Below are 19,424 nucleotides of genomic sequence, written 5' to 3'. Positions count from 1 at the left end.
GTTCAGTAAATAAAGTAAAAACTCACGTTTCTCTCTAAATTTCCATCATGTATTCATAGAATTTTGAACCCAAAAACGAATATATAACGCTGCTGCAAAATTGGTCCTTTTTCCAATTTTAAGCATCACGCTTTACTACATTTATATCTAATAAACCAAAATATTGAAAACGTTTACGAATGATTCTAATTTTTTTCTTTTTTATTTATACAGCGATATCAACAAAACTCGAAATATGCGCCAGCATGGTCCATAATATATCCACATTTATTGTAAATCTGGATTGCATAAAACTTTCGTACAAAAATAAAGAGGGCTAATAGAAAAGAGACGGAGATGGGATGGAAAGGCGAATCAATATTTGGCGCCAACTGACACACTTCTATCTAATTTTATCAGGGAGTTTTTATGTGGGAGGAAATTATGGTAGCAATCTATGCCAAGATAACGAACTATAATTTGACAAATAAAAACCTTTGTTTGGGCAAATTATGATATCCTCGCGTTCCTCTGTTCGCCAAACTTTTTGCGATCGTAATGATATCGCATTTGGTCTAAAATCCGTAGGGCATGCAAAATTTAGAGACTATTTTAGAAGATAAAAGTGATTTTTTAGAATTGAAATCTGCCTGCTAGCAATGATGGGAATTTTTACGCTTTTACTCAATTAATTTATATTTTAAAGAATTGTCACCCAATTTCAGATGTCCATCAAAATTTTATCAAGTCATGGATCATACTCCTCGGATTAGAACAGCCACACTTACCTTTTACTGGATGTGACAAGTGCGGTTCCTCTTCACCCTGTGCTCTCCATACTCCATTTCATCATTTCAGATCATCGACAGTCCTTCGGGGGCTCGAAGCAGGTTCTTTGGAGTAGGTGCCTGTAGATTCCACTGCGGAGCCAGCAAGTTGACACGGAATTAACTGCTGTATTTGACTTCGTGGCTGGCCGAAGGACGAGCAGTTGGAGACCACCCACGTGGGCTGCAGGTTTGAAATCCAGGCTTTGATGAATCCGCGTCAGCATTTCAACACAGTTGTTGGAGGATGAGTTGATTGGTTCATGGAGGTAGGGGAATGAACGGTGGTTGGGCCGATACGGTATTTTTCTGCCCGGTCTGGGTTTTTTTCCGCAGTGGGTAAGCCAGTAGTAACTGGAGATTTTATTCTTCTTTTCTTGGGAAGCACAAGGGTGGAACCGTGGTCTTGCGTCAATGAAAGCATTGCTGGAATACGAGAAATAGAAAAGTTCTTAAAAACTGTAATAACAATCAACTAGTTATAACTCCTATTACTCCAGGAGAGTATGAACCTCTAATAATTCAGTATTATTTTTTTAGCATGTTTTCGAACCATCTCTTACAAAACATAAATATTTACAGCTAATAATAATGTAACACACTTATATACTAGATACATAATGGAAAACTAGGATAAAGATCCCATTTATATAATTAAATTACTAAGTTCTTTGCAATTTTGCGAAATATATCGTGAAATCTCAGCTTAATAGTTTCATTCTTACTATGTTAAGTTTGATGGATAATGGGGTTTCAGTGCTAGGCGGAACTAAATATTTCTTTTAAATATTACGAAAAGATTTCGCATGGCAGCGGTAAAATGATGTAGGCTTCCCTCCTTCGCGTTTGCTCACATATGGAAAACGTAAGAATTATGCCAGTCTTCAGATTAATAGGATTTTAACCCATTGGAGAACCCGTGGAATCTTCACCATCGGTAGGCACTTGTTTTGAATGACAAAGTCACGGCGGAGCACCCTTCACGTGATGGACTGAAAATCTTTTAAAGGTAAAGGCTTCATCTTCGGCTCCCTCAAAATCCTTCGCCTTCCTGCCTCGGATGAACCTGGCTGCAGACTTTAGAACATCCGACACCCAATCACAGGGCTGGAAAAATGCGCGCACAATGACTCAGAAGGGAGGCATAGACTACAGCCCCCCCCTCTCTCTCTCTCTCTCTCTCTAGGGAATAGCTTCGGGATGACTTTCCTCTTCGGCGGCATCCTCCTCCAACGCAGCGAGAGGTGGGAAGTAGCCACCACCGGTTGGCTGCTCCCCTTCGCAGCGAATCCCACCCTCCACCCCTTACACGGTAATGCGTTGTCGCAAAGAGAGAGAGAGAGGGGGAGGGGGAGGGTGGAAAATTCTGAGCGGAAAAATGAATGAAGCGGAAATAGGCCGAAGTAATGTGGAATAGCTGGTGCGATGGGTGGCCCACTGCCTTGCCGACCGTGGTCCTCCTGGCTGCCCCCCTCACTGTCCTCCCTTCGCTACGGCTATTAATTGCAGCAGATTTAACCCGAGATATGAGAGAGAGGGTGCGTCCTTCCCTTGGCACGGCTGCCGCGGAGCAGAAAATTGAGGTCTGCGAGGAGGCGAGTGGGGAAGGGGATGATTTGGAGGTGGGGTGGGTTTGGGTGGGTAGAGGGTGGAGTGGGTGGGGAGCATAGAGTCAGCTGTGGCGCAGTCAGATACGAGGAAAGAGTGAGGAAAAATAAGCACACATAAACCTCCTCTCATTCGCTACATCCATAATAGTCACTCATTAAGTGCTCGATTTAATGCTAAGAATTAAAGTCTGAATACCTGGGATCACGATAAAATATGCTATATAGTGTACTAAAATACGAGCAGACTTGCATTATGGTTAGAAATACTACACGGTGTAGTTAGAATTGTTCAAGTAGTCTCGCTACACTTTCTGGTCAAAGGAGCATTCTTGTCAAACGAGAAATAAAACTGCAGGTAAAGTTGACGTTTGGTTGCTTAAGTCAACCGATATACCATTTCATGTACAGAATAACAGCTTAAACTTTTGCCAATTCACTCCGCAAAATCAAACATCATATTACTTCAATAACTCTAACATAACAAAAATATTTTACTTTGTTCAACGAAAGGTATACCTGATATTACGCAAAAATTTTCACAGTTGCAGATATTGAATTAATAGTGGTGGTTATGAACTAATAAAAATCATAATCGATGTACGAAGACAGTGAAAGAGTTATTTGAAACAAGTCTTAGACTAGTAAACCAAAGAAAGGATTACGGTTTCACATTCAGTTTTTTTTTTAATTTTGTATCAAGTAGCAGTCAAAACTGCAGCCAAAATATGTCCGGTACATTATGTCTGGTTGACATTCTCAGCGAAGATCTCAGCGACGGCAGTGCAAGACCCGAGAAATGCATGATATGGTACCTAATTCAATCTCTAATTTTCGCCAAGGGCAAGTTTATGAATTGAAATATATAATTGGGAAGAGCTACACCCCACATAAATATGATCGAAGAAGAGGAAATACCCCTAAATAAAAATTGAAGTATGATTAAGATTATCCTTAGGATACGTAAAAGGTAATGAACGTTGATATTGGCATCTATTTTTCTACGTAGAATTATAGAAATTGTTTCTCGGACTTGAAAGTAAATCTTTCTTCTGTAAACCTACAAGTCTTATACTTACCAGAATAGTATAACGTTCTCTTAAGGTAATACATTTGTTTTTATATTATAACCATAAAAAACGACTTTTTATTCTAACGCAACTTTAAAAGTTCCTTCCCGACTGTCGTTCAAAAAAGTGATCCACCCTCACACGTGTGCAGAAATTGGCTACGCTGTTTTCCAACGCCCTGAATGACATCACCGCTTTACACTACCCCTCCCTCCTTCTCTGAGACCCTTGAGGAACAAGCTGGAACATTCGGACTCGACAGAGTATGGAGAAGGAGAAAGGGAGGTGAGGATAGAGCTCGCTAGGGAGTTGTTTGGCCCAAGCGGGCACAAAATAAAAGAGGAGGCCGTCCCAATGATTCAGGATCCGCGACAAACCCTTCTCCTTCGCATGGGGTTCCCCAGGGGCGGCAGAGGGCACCAGGGCCGGCAAGAGATTGATGGCCACCCCTGTGCGACACTTCCAACCCCTCCCCCGCCCACTCCGACCCGTCCAACATCTGAGGCCTCCCGATAATTCACCACCACCACCACCCCACTCCGAAAGGAAGAAAGAGAGAGGTAGGGTGGCCCTCACATCGGATCGAAAATGGGCGCTTAATATGGTAATCCGAATGTAGGCCTCTCTCGCCCCTCATACATGTTGCGTCTTTCGTTTCGCATTCCGCCTCCAAAGGCGTCGTAAAACTCAACCACTCCGTCCGACATCGAGCTGCAGTGTAATGGGCCAAGGGTGAACGCCGGAAACAGAAATCCCGAAGAGAAAGAGTGAGCGAATGACTACAGTTCACTTCTATGTAGTCCAGTGCCTCATTAACATTAATACCATTCTTTGATTCTGAATCCTGTATCACTTTGTCCACCCCTTGTCTGAGTTTATTGGGTAGTAGCAATGACTGGATGAGTGTACGTATCCAAGTGACATAGTTTTATGACCACATTACTTACATTCCATATTTCAACTATTTTTCGTTAAAATTATGATTAAATTTAAGACTTTATATTCTAATGTAAGTATATAAATTGGCACCCTTGCGTGTGACTGCGTACAAACTCACTTATTTCATGCAATGCTTTTAAATTTAAGAATCAAGGAACGCATTTTTCAGTGGAGTGACTATTAACGCCAGTACTATGGAAAAGTTTTCAAGTATTAAGACAAAAAAATCGTAATTAGAAGAGTTGACTTGGATAAAAGCTTTTGATCCAATTTGAGGGCAGAAAATCGTACCTTTTTAAAGAAATTAACATTTTATTCACTTAAAAATTAAGAATTTATTATTGCTTTGATTGGTTTCTCATTATATCGACGAAAATAATAAAAAATAATTTCCTTATAAGTTTTGTTAGATAGTTAAATGTTACTCATAACTTCATTCTAAGTAGCAGTTAACAAACGAAGAAACCTTATAATGGAATACCACTCAGTTGAGAATGAGTAAGTGAATAAATTCCTTCGGTTTCCAGTTTATCTCACAGCAGTCAATTGATTAAATACATAGTTGCAACATTTTAAACTCTGAGAAGTTTGCGCGCAGATAAAACAGCCAAATGCACATTTCTAAATACGATTCCAAAAATGCCATTGCACTGAGAGCCAATGATTTTATCAACGCCCTATATTTATATCGAGCATTGAGAACAGTATCCAATGTCAACGGGAGCATATTTTAAAATTCACTTAAAAATTGCATTCTCTCTGTTTCTCATAAGACACTTCTTACTGTAACGATCTTTACCTCGGCAGGGAGGGTAAATCACCATTAGTACAGCCCTTGAGAAACTGAGAAGAGTGCTCGGATGTTCCACGAGGTAATTGCTGGCACTGCTGCCGACGTTTTGATAACTAAGTAGGTTTTCATCGGTAAACGTCCACAGGAATGTCAGAAATCGTCCTGTTGAAAAACCGAGTAACCTTCTTTGCTTTTAGTAGATTTTCTGCTGTAAATGCTTTACGTCGGGAAAATAAGAGAGAATATAACTTTCCTAACAAGAGTTTACGCTATTGCGCAGTGGACGGTTATTGGGATTTGAAGAGTTAATCCCTAATATTTATAAGTTATATTAAATTCTCCTATTTTAGTTTCAATGCCCGAAATTTGTTAATATCGTATTATAGTTATTAAATTTACTAATGAAATTAAAATTTTTAACGGCCATGTTAGCCGGGGAACTACAAAGAGGAGAAAGAATTGCACGAAACAGGTAACTATATACGTAGTGTCCCGATTAGGCCATATGATTTTTTCATGGCGAGCTTCTACGTCGGTGTTTATAGATAGAGGAGGGATTTTAATCGGTTTCCAATAAAGCCCGCGCATAAGCGGTCCACTAGTTATCAATATTCGCGAGGAATAGTCTCGAAGCGTTATGAATATGATACATCACAACATCACGAACAGTTGTCACTTCGGTTAACAGACCTAATCATGTCTCCTTTCTCTGTAAAATTCGGATAGCTCTGTCTGTCAGTGACGCCAGTGGCGACCCATTTAAAACGTAATTTCTATCACTTATTTTACCTCGCCTGTTTCGCGCATATGATGGTGGCGCGAGCTTACGCAAGTACAGAAGCATTGGGGTTTTGTCCCCTATCTCTGCATGAAAACTCTACAAATTCGAGATTACGAATGCCAAATATGAAGGCTAATTGAAAGGCTAAGTAAGGCAAAGTATTAGAATGCTCCAGCGTACATCTTCCATAGTGACACACATGGGATACCACATTTCTAGGTCCAGCTGAAACGATATAATAGGTTAGAAAATGCTCTGGCGGACGGATAGGCTCTGAAAGTTTTGCTTAATATTAGTAAATTATTCTCTATTCATTCTCTGTCCTCTGTAAGTAGCCTCATGCTGTTTTTGGACTTAACTAAATAAATAAACTTACTTTTATTCTGCGGACAACAAAGCCTCCTTCACGTAAAAGTAACTTCACTTTAACTTGGCGTAAATTAGAGGCCAGAGGAGAGTATCGTGCCAATAGTTATTGTTAAAAGCAGAGTTTCTCGACTTTGTGTGAATATAAGTTGAGGAGAGCTGAACTCTCCGATACTTCTATCCGATATCAATGGAGATAGCAATGCCGACAAACTATTTTAATAGTAGTTTGTTGAAGTAACAAATAGTTGAAGTCCTCTAAAATTTATTTAAAAACCGAGCTAGGCCGAATTAATTTGGATGAATAGAGCTTAGGGGACATGCCAAAAAATTAGACTATTGAAAACTCTCTCACCGAACGCTCTAATATATTTTCCAGGTATTCGGCTGGTGTCTTAAAATCCCCCGCCATATGTCTGCTAAAAAGGGTTTTTAAGACTTTGTACATGTTGGCTATCCCCCTTAGCCAATCAGGAGCGTCGTGCACACTTATATCGAGGAAAGCGAGTCCTTCCCTCCCCTCCCCCATATAGCCAGCCACCCCCACTCTCCCCTCCACCCCCTCCCTTTACACAAAGCCACGTCCATCCCCCTCGACTCGCATAATCGTTGTCCCGCCGCTATTGTGTGTTATGAGAATGTGACGCTTGGTTAAACTCGGCTGTGGGGCTAATATGCACCACCAATTGTCCCTTTTTTATGCCTTTCCAACCCCTCTCACTCTTACACCCTTCCCTCATTTTTTCCGGCCTTCTTTCTGCGCCCCTCGCCCTATGAACCCACTCGGGAGGCCTTGCTGGTGTCGCCCTTTACACTGCTCCCCGCTTCTTTCTTCCGACGTCTCTTTCCTTGAGTGGCACGTGGAATGCAGGGCTGTGTACCGGAGACAGTCCTCCGGTGACTGAATCGTTGAATGCCATCGTAGTGCTTTCTCCAGACGCCTCCGGTGCTAACTGATGAGGTCGAAGGCCAATCAGAGGCGAGACATAGCAACGGAGGCGATTGCGCGAACCGGAGGATTCGCAGATACTCTCACCAATATTAATTATTTAAAGAAAAGCTTAATAGTACCTCAAACAACTCCTTTTGCCGACTCCTCCTTTAGGGGTTAGGTGGAAGAGGGGAGTTTTTAGTCTCAACCTCGCCCGAATAAATGCATATTATTATTATTCCTATAGTATCAAATAAAATAGAAAAGCAATAACATAACTATGACATCTTTCCTTAATTATCTGGATTTTTACAGTAAGTTTACCAGCTACGGGAGCACTTTTTATCGGATGATTCCTTTCATACAACTATATAACACATTATTCAATAAAATCTCCCTCGGAGTGGACAGCTATTTTTAGGCAATTGCACTATAATTAGCCAATGCATTACTGTTCACAGGTAAAAGACGCTTCTTATGGATTACTTGGTTCCTAGTTGACATGGTAAGAAAGATGGAAGTTGCGAAATTCTGCTTCAATCATGAGTAATCGGCAGCATCGATTGAAAACGCGTCAAACGCTCGCTCTGAAAACATTCGTTTCGTGCCCAGCACCACTGAAATGATGATCTCCCGGATCTAGTGTTTTCCGAGGTAGGAACAAGTCATTCGGAGACTGCTTGGAAAATATCCATAACTGGACCCAAAGACTTCATGGTCATGGATTCACATCCAAGGGTAAATATCGACCATAATGAATGAAACCGATGCGTTGCATTGCAGCCGCAAGTTGAAGCCAGCAGAGAATCCCGCGTCACCGAATAATGCCGTTTTTACAAGGGAGAGTGGATAAAATACTAGATGAATATATTAAAAATTGTTGTTATCCATATTCTAATAAATATGCACACGCCTCCTCCATTTTTGAGGCTCTAATCAATTGAAAAAAGTTTGATGTAAGTATGCTAACTCGCCACTTCAACTCGCCAGATGCGACCGATGGAATTAGCCAATCCGTGATTAACACCTCGGATCTCTTGATTAGCAGCCATTTTCCGTCACAATTATACTAACGCCCCTTAGGGCCACAAACAACATTGATAGACTGGAAAAAAGAAAACTAGTCCCCAGTATATGCACCCCGTGCCTATGAAGTGGAACAATATTAAGGACGTTAAAAAGTCAATTTTCCATCTAAAATGGTGGGCAATAGATCAAATGGTAATTTGTGTTCTTCTAGCGATTTTATTGGGTATAAAAATACGAAATATTTGGACTATTTTTTGTGATTTTTTCAGCTATGGTGATTTTTGTTACAAGGCTAAATCGATCTAGAAATATTTTCTAAATATCCATTTAAAATACTTACACATATCTAAAAAAAGAAATTTACTTCGCACAAGTCTTTTGGATGTCTAAATGTAAGCACTATCGCCTCTCTCACAAAAACGCCTATTATAATATTATAACGGCTGTGACCTGATGAATAGGATTGATTTCGGGATGTAAGAAGTGATAAATTTGATAATTGCCTGTATAGGCCAACAACATAAAGATATATTTTTTCGGAATCATCGAAGATTGTGACTCTGCGCTTCTCACTGGTGCATGCACGACTTTTGAATGGAAAGGCCCCCGTCCGGACACGGGCTGACGTCAAAATAAGCATAAATAATTCCCCTTGCCCTCACTCTGTCCCTGTCTGTGGGTGGGGGTCGATCTCAAAAGGTGACGACAAAAGACAGGCTCAGAGCGGAAGCAAATCATCACGCCCGTGACACTCTGCCGCCCCCGTCACCAAGTTGACACGACCCATGACCACAATATTCTCAAATCGCACGCTCCACTTGGAATCGAGGACTCCGCCACACGGAAGATCGGCTTAGTGACGCGAATATATTTAACCGGAGGGAATATATGTTGCGATGGGGTAGAAGAGAAGGCAATGAGCTGGTTAAATGATCGCCTGCGTCTCATTCACTTTAACCACATTTCTATAAAATCACTTTCTTGTCTTTTGTCTGCAAAAAGTTGCGACTCAAATGTAACCCTCTTGGCGATTAGCCAATGACTTAAGATATTCTCCACGAATCAGGACCAGATGGCAATGCATTCTAACACTATTGATAGTTGTTCAGAGGCAGTATGAACCGCCATATTTGACAGCTGACACTTGAATTAATCACTCAGCAGCAGCATCATATTTAACGATATTGCTTAGCGCCTAAAGAAGGTACCCTCTGGCGTTATGAATATCTTATCTAACTACCAATCAGAATATTACAGAATCGAATCCTGGTACAGCCATTACTACTCCCTTTTGTTTTATTGTTTTTTTTAATAAGTTTAAACGTACCGGGACTAGCCAAGGCGATAATTTTAAAGGAGTCACCCACAATGCACAAATTTTGCAAAAAATCCACGGAGAAAAAATCATTCGCCCCGGAAAAGTCATCACATCCCAGTCAAGGCAAATAACTTCTTCTCCGTGGATTTTCACACAGTTTTTCTACAAGGAGGTTTGTCGCGTCGTCTATCGTTTTAGGCTTTGCTATTTCAGGACCTTTTTATTTAGAAGTATTCTTTTTGTACGGGATGTAAATTATTGTTAAAATACTACTACTAAAATCTCAAAGATTTGATCATGAATTTATATCACTCCGGTGTTAAATGTAAAGCAAATTAGCGCAACGTTTTAGGTTTTGAGCATGTAGTCTTTTCGATGTAAAATTTAAACGTGGAACCTAGGGATACAATGGGATGGTTTATTTTCACCATTTTAGTTCTTAGTAAAATTTATTTACCTCAAGATCGTTACTGATGATGGGGAAGCAATCAGTTTGCCACAAATGTGCAGTCAGAAACCGTTTTCATCGTCTACGGGTACTCGCAATCCACTCCATTCAACATCCACTCGCAGTGGACAAAATAAAAAAAAGGTCTTCCGTTGACTTGACTCTTAAGTCTGTCTGGAGAGAAGAAAATGAGATTCAGGGAGGGAAAGGGGTTGATGCAAGGCCCCTCTCGACCCCTCATGCGCAAACGTTTATCAAAGGGAGAATAAGAGGGGTGGTGGTGGAAAGTGGTCGTGGAAAGCGGAAAATATGAGTTTGGGAGGAAGCGGAACAGACCGCGCAGCAGATGAGAGGGGGTGGGGGTAATAGGGTCAATGCATCTGGGATTGGAATGGGGTGGGGGAGAGGAGGAGTGGGGGAAGAAGAGGTAGAATGGTGAATGGGCGGCAGCGGCCGAATGGGCGAAAAGGAAGTGGGCGGGCAAAAGCACGCGATTGCCGAGATTATGATGATGATGATGATGATGACGTCGGTGGTGGACGTAATGAGAGAGTCGGGGGGGAGGGGGAGTGACACGATTGTTGGTTCGATTGCCATGGTTACATCTCCGGACACGCGCTGTCGATGACTGGATTTCAAGAGAGGAGCAGATTCCTCGTAAGAGCCATGACCGGAAGAGGACTGTAAATAATTATTTGCCCACATTAAACAGGAGAATGTAGGGCTACGTAATACAATGCCCCCCATAACAATATTCACTATAGTTACGGACTCGGTGACTCAACCCGAAGTTTCGTGTGGATAGGTTATGGTAGAATTCACCCCACAATAATCCAAAGTCTTATGAAATTCAGAAAATTTATTCATTTAGGCTAGTTAGATAAACTAGTCAAATACACCACGTGTCCACTCCTTAGATTTCTGCGTCTACTTCCAGACGATACGCATCATCGTTTTCTCGGCGCGCGTATTGTAAATGACTGTCACTGATGACCTGACAATCTTACCATGTGATCAATGGGTGCCAACTCTCATTCTGTGACGCGGTTGCCATGGTTACATCACGAGAGAGATGCTGTGAATTAAGGAAGTCCAGATGATGCAAAGGAGGAAAGGAGCTTCCTGGTACATGCAGCCAGGGGCGCAGCTAGGAATTAAGGCTGGGGGGAGGGGGTTAAGTTCAACTAATACCGGGGAGTGTGGGGTATGAAATACCCACCAGGATAAGCGGTATGTGCGATATTAATAAACTGCGGAATTTTAAGATAAATGGTTCAAAATGGTGAGTTTTACGACTTTCTGAGGGATATTTTATTAATACGAACACTATTCGATTAGTAATATCAATCCAATAGGGTGGTTTCCTATTATTTTTTTATTGCTTTAATCGAAAGATTATTACTCCTAGAGTACGTATTTCACGCTTTTAGATTTTTAAATGGCAACATCTATTTTTCGCGATTAAATGAAAAGCGAAAATTTTCAAGCGCGCGAAAACAAGACGCTTAAGTATGAATGCCGGGAAATATCTCCGTACGTTGTATTTCTGGTTCCCCCTCCCGCCCGGTGAGATGACCTTGAGGCGAGGCTTAGCGCTGATACGTCGCAGGATGCTAGCGGATAGCTGAGTACCTTGCTGGATGGTAGCGCTTGGCTTAAAAAAGGTTTATTAATACCTTATCAAACGAAGAAAACTTTCCGAACTTAGCCAGTTTTAATAGGTGATTATTAAGACATGTTTACCTGAGCTCTGTGCCTCATGCATGCATTGGTAACCTCAGACGATGTATAACTCCTATCCTCTCGTGTAGAAACTAGGTCCCTGTGGCGTCATGCGGAGTGGAATCACATGGGCGCCAATCTGGCCTTTTTCAAATGAGGATAAAATTTGACCCTTGCCATTCGTCTAAACCGGTATTTCAAAAACCAAATAATTTGTGTATTATGAATACACCAATGGTGGGTAACGAATCGCAATCAATGCCTTTCGTTTTCTTTGATGAAGGAAACTACCCTATTCAGTAAAATGGATTAAATTTAAAAATTTCTCTGAGCTCTGAGCAGTAGGCTGAAAATGCATGTCTGTCCTCGATATCTTTGAAAATCTGATTGATAGAGGATGTTTCCCGTTGAAATCTTAATATTAAATCAGCTCTTCTTAAATCAATAAATCTTGGAATTCTAGGCTTTTGTTCTGAAGCACTGTTTATTGAGCCGAATTGTCAGAATTATATTTTTCCTTCCTGGGCTATGAATATGCGACTCAGAAAACTACGTAAAAAAGCTTTAAACAAATAAACCGTTTATACATTACACACTCAATTATTTATCTTTGTAGCCACATCATAAACAAAATATGGAAATATTATTTTTGAAAGGAATAAATGTCATAGCCTACGTATTTTATAATGTTTGAACTCTACCATTCCGGCTGGACTCTATGAGTAATATATTTTTATACTCTAAAAGTATTTTAATAATAATTTTTAACGCAGTTTTATTTTTTCAGAGAAATAAAGTATGAATGAAGAGCATTATGGCGAATTATGCACAAAATTGATTCACAAAAGACCTGAAATATCTACGATATGTTTACATACAAGTAATTATCTTAGTTTCACCCCACAACCTATAAATTTAAGTATATGGTCTTCGATTTTCGATTCGAAAATTTTGGATTGGAAATTCATTTCAGCGTGCAAGAAGCAAATCGAGAATCTGATGAATAGCTCGAAAAAGGCTAATTTCTTCGTTGAGAGAGATTCTAATCTGATGTTTCCTGGCAAGTATTACACGCTGCTCTGTAATGCAAATTTAATGTCACTCTATTTCTAATATACTATTATGGCGGAGTTCTCAGCGTATTAGGGCAGATTACACTTCGGTATACAGTGCAATTTTCTTTATGAATGGGATGCATGTAGAAATAGTTTAACGTTAGAAGTCAGGCGGTAAAATAACTAATTTTTTACCATAACGTCAATAATTATATGCACGCACGAAAAATAAAGATTCATGATCTACACAGTCCCTTTACTATTATTTGGCGGCTATTGTAACGAAGTTTATCGCTCTCAAAAATGCTAAGTTGTAGAGGAAGAGGCTATTTTCCCTGCCCAACCCGTGTGGTCCGATCCGTTGATGGCTATTTGCTCAATGGGTCGTGATCGATCTCGTTCGACGTAGCATAAATCAGAATACCTCAGAATTTGTGGCCAATGGGTCCATTGTGTCTAAAAGACTGAACTACGTGATGAGGCATGCTGTGGTTCGAACGAAGAGGACGCGTGCCCGTGTCTCTAAACGAACGAATGCTCCCTACACACTGTTGTACGGACTGATATTAGTGTTACGATTTTTAGTACACTGAAGTCTGTGGAATTTTTTAATAGTACAGCACGACTAATACGGATTTATAATTTTGAGCACACCAGCGAACTTAGATTTTGATGGAGTCAGAAGAGTCTTTTTTAACATGGTGTGGTGCAGAATTTAACTCTCCATTATCAATACCCTCCATACTCATCTATAGAGTAGACTGTGCTACATCTCTCGTAAAATGATTGCTATTTGAATATTTAGCATACTCCAATAAAATATTTGACTCGTAATTGTGGCATACGCAGCAACGTAACCTAGTAACCAAATTATGAACATATATACTCTGCTTGTGTTTGCATTTATCTCAAACGTTGCTAGACCAAAAAAAACATGATTTCACCCAATCATTGCCTGCACAAAATAGTGGCAGAGTTCAATTGTCTCTCCAAGACCAAGGACATTTAGTGGCGTGTAAAAGGTTGAGGCCCCACCTAGACGATGAGTGGAGTCTACAAGGTAAAATACTGCCGAGGGAGTAGTTAAATTGAGCAAAACGCCAGATCCCCGAAACCACGCATAATGGATCATCAAATGGCAGCGAAGAACAGACAATGGAGACTAACTGCCTCAGCAGATATCTCAAGGGTGGGCCGCCCCTAACACTAAATCAATTTCGAAGCGGCCAATCTAATAACCGAAGAGCCTGGATATTTTCCACTAGTACTAGGTGAGGTCAAAGGGATAAACAAGAATGAGTACCATTACAACAAAGATGATGGCTATTTTATACAGAGAGTTAATATAACAGGCTCAATGAGGTAAAATTCTAACATATTGTGAATTGAAATTTTTGTGGAAAATTGCCAGTAAGTTTTGATTTAGAAGATGGCTATTCCTTTGCCAACTCATGGAAACGATTGTTGAAGACAAAAGCACAGTAAACCATAAGCCAATCAATTGCGACCTAATCTGAGGATGTAATACAAGCATAAGGTGATAAAAAAGGATGCGTCAACAGCTCAATAGACCTGAAGACGCCGAGTGCAATACTGGTAAAACTCTCAATGTCTGAAGAGACTGACCAACGCGGAGTCAAGCCCGGAAGACGTGTTATCTTCAAAAGCAAGCACCTGCGGGAGCATTCATAAGGGGATGCTTCCTTCCTATCTTCATGGCCAAGTTCTCAATCTTTTCGCTACCTTGCTGCCGGACCACAAGAAGAAGAGGAGGAGTCACTCCGCTGTTGCCGAGTCCACATCGCATTTAACCCTTCGGTGCAGAAGGCGCCCCACCAAATGACTAACAACACCCCAAAAAAAAAAAAAAATTCGATGGAGATGGGGAGAAATAACACGGCCCACTCACTAACCCGTCGTCCCTCGAGGGAAGGCACGTACTGCTCGCGCAGAAAATGAGCGGCGCGGCTACAGCGATCGCTTTAATTGGCCCGGATAACATGTGGCGACCTTCTGCAGCGCAACGCCCACCCGAGAGGAGTGGTTGGCCCTAAACGGAGAGAGGAGATGGCGGAGGGAGTCGCCGGCGTATAAGTGCCAGCAGTTTCCATAAACGTCCCGTCCCCACCCTCCACCCTCCCTAATACACAGATATGATAATCGCCGGAAGTGGTCCCTCGATGGAAGCAAAGGGTCGCCCCCATCATTACGATTACCTCCAATCCTTCCACCCTCCTCCGAAAGGGAGTTCGAGGGAGGATGGCTGTGTTCCTCCCCGGTGAACCCTCCAGAAATGTTAATTCCGCCTCTGGGCGTAACGGGGCTTTCTTTATATAAGTTGGGGCTGGAAGGCTTTTTTCCGATGGGCCCGAGGGGCGACCCGATATTTCCCAGGGGCCCCTCACACGATATCCCTCGCGATCGACGGGCAAGAGCGATTTTGCGTCGGGCCCAACAAAGGGCAACAGCTCCCTCTTCCATCCAGCGGAGGTAATTTCCACTTCTTGGGAGGAGCCATGCTAAGCGGACGCCTAATTACTACTCCCTGGATATTCGATTTTTTGGCCCAGACGGAATTAAAGGCCGCTGATGGACGGTCAACTTCTCCTTCGCTCTCGTTGCTCTGACCTGAGCTTGCATCCTCTCATTTACGCCAACCTTCATCCACCACACAAGCTAAACTTCACCTCGCCGTGACCAGAGCAGCGCAGGTAAGAGCCGCAAATCAAGAAGAAAATGTGGTTGATACGTGTAGTACCAGTGGCGTAGCCAGGGGGGGGGTCTGGGGGGTCAAGAACCCCCCTGAAATATAAAAACAATATTATTTTCCTTTATAAAAGGAAAAAAGTAGAAAATTTATGAATTAACAAAATATTTATTTTACAAATGAGGTTTTTCGATTGTGAAAAGTGTTAAAATAAGTTTAAAACCCTCTTCTTAGTACCCTGTTTTTCAAAAATGTTCCCTTCTAGTTTTGGACCCTCCCCGAATGAAATTCCTGGCTATGCCACTGTATACTACACGCCAGACTGCACTCGACACCAAAGACTGATTTGATTTACATGTACGCAGAATTTTTCAGGCCATTTTAAATCCACTTCCACGTCATTTCTGTAATTATTCATGAAAATATTCCAATCAAATAGCTTCTGAATCCCCTTTCTAATGAAAATGAGTATATTTTTCCTTATTTAGGGGCAAATATCATTCTTATTCACTCATTGCAGTGATTTTTTATGCTGTTATGAAGGTTTAAGATTTATTGAAAATCAATTTTACATTGCATGTCGCACCGACATAGACATTATATGTACATTATTAGGCAAGAAATAGTTAACAGCGCCAAGGTAAATTTCTGCAATATTTACTTGAACAAATTTTCTCCATTGTTTTTTTTCAAAAAAGTGTACTAATTACACTGAGTTAACTGATTTTAAATTGGAGTGGCATACATGGAAACATCCAAAACACTGCCTTTGATTGCAGATTTTTTAAATATAAGTACTTTAGAGACCTGAGACTGAATAATATAATGCATTTAAACTAATTATATAATATGGAATATGAATTTTTCTAATATTACTGCACAACGCACGGATTACGATAGGCAGAGTAGGGAGGCTGGTCCAGGAGATAGAGAACATCTTGGATAACTAAGAAAAGAATGACGAACTCAAACCACTACCCCTACAGACCCTGTTTTGCCATCCACAATCAATTCTTCCCGGCCAATTTGCTATATCCTTCATCATACCTGAGTAACGAAGCAACGCTCGTGAGGAAATTGACAGCAAAATTGATAGACAACAATTGAAGAAACGCAGGATGATTGATTGTAAAATATGCTGAAGTTCACTCTCTCATCCAGCATTAGTACGAATCGATGCCAGTTAAATGGTAAGTTATGAAACTAAAATCTCTACCACTATTTGCTAAGTATTAATTGGCAGTCCGTGATAAGTTTCATCCGTAATATTCCAATCATAATTTTTTAATTGGTAATTATTTATTCCAGAGTTTGAATTGATTCTCATCCTCTGCATTCGACATTATTTTGGATGATGCAACTATATTTAGTGCCAATATAAGTAGCAGTGGTAGTGAAAAATATATTATTATAAACGAAGGCGTCTAAATAAATACGTTGTAAATAAGTAGGAGTTACATAAACCCAGAAAGTAAACAATTCATTTTCAAGAATGATCGCAGGCTTTTCCGCCGTACGGAATCGTCCAAGGTTACTCGGGAATTCTACCGGGACAGGTTCTCCAACTCCACCTCGGTCATGCCCTGATGATGATGGACAACTCGTTCATCGAAACGTCGACTGCAATGGAGTTGGACAACATGACCCGGTGGAGTTCCCGAGTGAATTTTCACGAACTCATTGTCAAGTTAATGTATTCCCTTATCGGGTTGTTTTAAAAAGACACAAGACGGTTTCTATTTGTAAGAAAAGCCTATGTGTTATGGTCATAAACCATTTACTGTTCTGTTTGGGGTTACATAAAATATTTTAAACGAAATTAATGTTCAATATCAATTTAATTCGCCTTCCAATAGAATTTTCTCAGTGACTACCATTACAATTTCGAACATATTATTACCAAGTTGTCATACGATGAGTGCGTGCCTAATGAGAACATATCCCTCACTTGCTCTCCGGAAAACGACCTCTCGAGGAATCAAGAAAGAGGAGGAGGAATCTTTTTGATAGAGCCGTAGCGCAGGTTTAAACGTTATCTCTCTGACGTTTACGAGACAGTAATTTGGAATTTCTACCGTTCCGAATGTTAACAAATATTTATTCGGCCCAGCGTGCGTCGCGGGATGCTAATGTATGCAGCCCCCTCTGCCGGACCAAGAGAAAAATGGACCCGCGCCCGGGCGATGGGTGCGTGCGTGCCTCAGATAAGGAATGATGCGTCGCTTAGGCAACCGGTGGGGGGGAGGGGTCAACATGGAGAGGAGAAAGCTGAGCGGAGAAGCAGCTGCTTCGAAAATATTTAGCTACAAAACAGCAAACAATTGACTAACTCTAGCCTTAGATTCCAATACCTTCATCCGTATTTCGTTAACTCAATCCGTGGCTCGTGAAAGAAGGCATCTTGGGATGGAACACAACGTGGATTTGTGTGGTGAACTCCGTAAAAGACATTGATGTGGTTAGGAAGCAACTCAACTTCATGCTGTCGATGCGGCAGGCAGCTTTTATAGTTCAGCACAAGAATTTTACACCTTCTTTCTATAAACGCCTCAAAGGTTTTTAAACGCAAATTTTTCGTTTTGTGCTGACTTATTTTTGCAATTTTTTTCTATAAATCGACCTTGACACTGAGGAGAGCTCTCTTCCGAAGTGGCGAGGACGGTTGATGGCAACCTAATGAATCGCTTTGTCACCGTTTGCTAAGTTTAAACCTGAATCCCAACTTCTCCACTCCTAATCCTTTGAGTTTTAGTTCCAGCGTTATGTCATATCCTAATAATTCCTTAAAAAACTGGAAAAAACAGAAAAACATATTTTGGAAGTTAAATTGTATAAAAAATATTAACAGATGGCAAACTCATGGTTTACAAGACTGTCATTGATAATTTGCAGCATAAAATCGAAAAAGTTCACCAGAAAAATAAAAAATCACATGAACTGATTGAAGAGGAAAATTTTTATAAGACGTTGAATAAATGAATACGAACATCAGTCACAAAACAAGTGGATGAGATTACAATGATGCAACAATGAGTATCATCAAAACAATCTTATGATGTTTGACCTTAACCGTCAAGGATTAATTTTGGACGAACTCTTTATACACGCAACTTTTATGGTAACCCAAAGCTTCCATCTCTCAGTTACACTGCCCATTTATTTGAATTGTGAGTCATACTACTTCAGTTATTCAACCCCGAAGGTTATGTATAAGTCACATGTATTAAATTTAAAATATTCAGGCCCCTTTCTTTCCCAAGTCATTCGTTTGTCTAGCGGGTGTATAAAGGTTCTACTGGGATTTGAACCCGAGGCACTTCGAACAGAAGCCCAGGACTCAGCTGACTAATCGACAACCCTCCCCTTTTTACAATAATAAGCAATAAATCGATCATCAGTACTCGAGTGTGTTTCTCTTACCTCATGTATTTCCCTCTTCAACCTCCCTCCCTATTTTTTCTTCCTTTGTGGGGTGGCGAGGGGTAGTTGTGTGTGTGAGGGGGGGGTGGTTGGTGGGGGGTGCCCTGTAGTGATCGTGGGCTCCCGAGAACCTGTTTTCGTGACTCGCGGATAGCGACCAGTAGGGAGCATGTCTTCCATCACGAGGACGTGTGCCGAATATTACTCCTCGCCCGTATCTACGTCTTCATCCCACCCCCAAGCGGCAGACAACAAGTTATGACCGACTGCCACCGACCCTTCAGTCTAAGCAAAACCTTGCTAAGGACCAGGGGTCGCCGAAAATCCCCCACCTCTCCAAAATCCCCAAAAGGTTTCTCGCATAGCCATTGTGAGTTGAGTAAGCCAAGAAATAAGAGACGGATTTCAAGCGCGTACCAAGTTAGAATTATC

General features: G+C 41.1%; 1 protein-coding gene across 1 annotated transcript in view; it reads right to left on the bottom strand.

Moving 5' to 3' along the window:
- Positions 1 to 773: 773 nt before the first annotated feature.
- The window catches only part of LOC124155292, a 73,933-nt gene continuing 55,282 nt past the window's right edge, over positions 774 to 19,424 (bottom strand). Inside the window, exon 3 of the mRNA XM_046529010.1 lies at positions 774 to 1,232. Within this exon, the coding sequence (XP_046384966.1) occupies positions 839 to 1,232 (394 nt within the window). The 3' untranslated portion in view covers positions 774 to 838. The remainder of the gene's footprint in view (positions 1,233 to 19,424) is intronic.

Source organism: Ischnura elegans, chromosome 3, assembly GCF_921293095.1.
Source record: "Ischnura elegans chromosome 3, ioIscEleg1.1, whole genome shotgun sequence".
Taxonomy (NCBI): domain Eukaryota; kingdom Metazoa; phylum Arthropoda; class Insecta; order Odonata; family Coenagrionidae; genus Ischnura; species Ischnura elegans.
The sequence above is the reverse complement of the archived record's forward strand: the minus strand, read 5'-3'. Positions and strand labels throughout refer to the sequence as shown.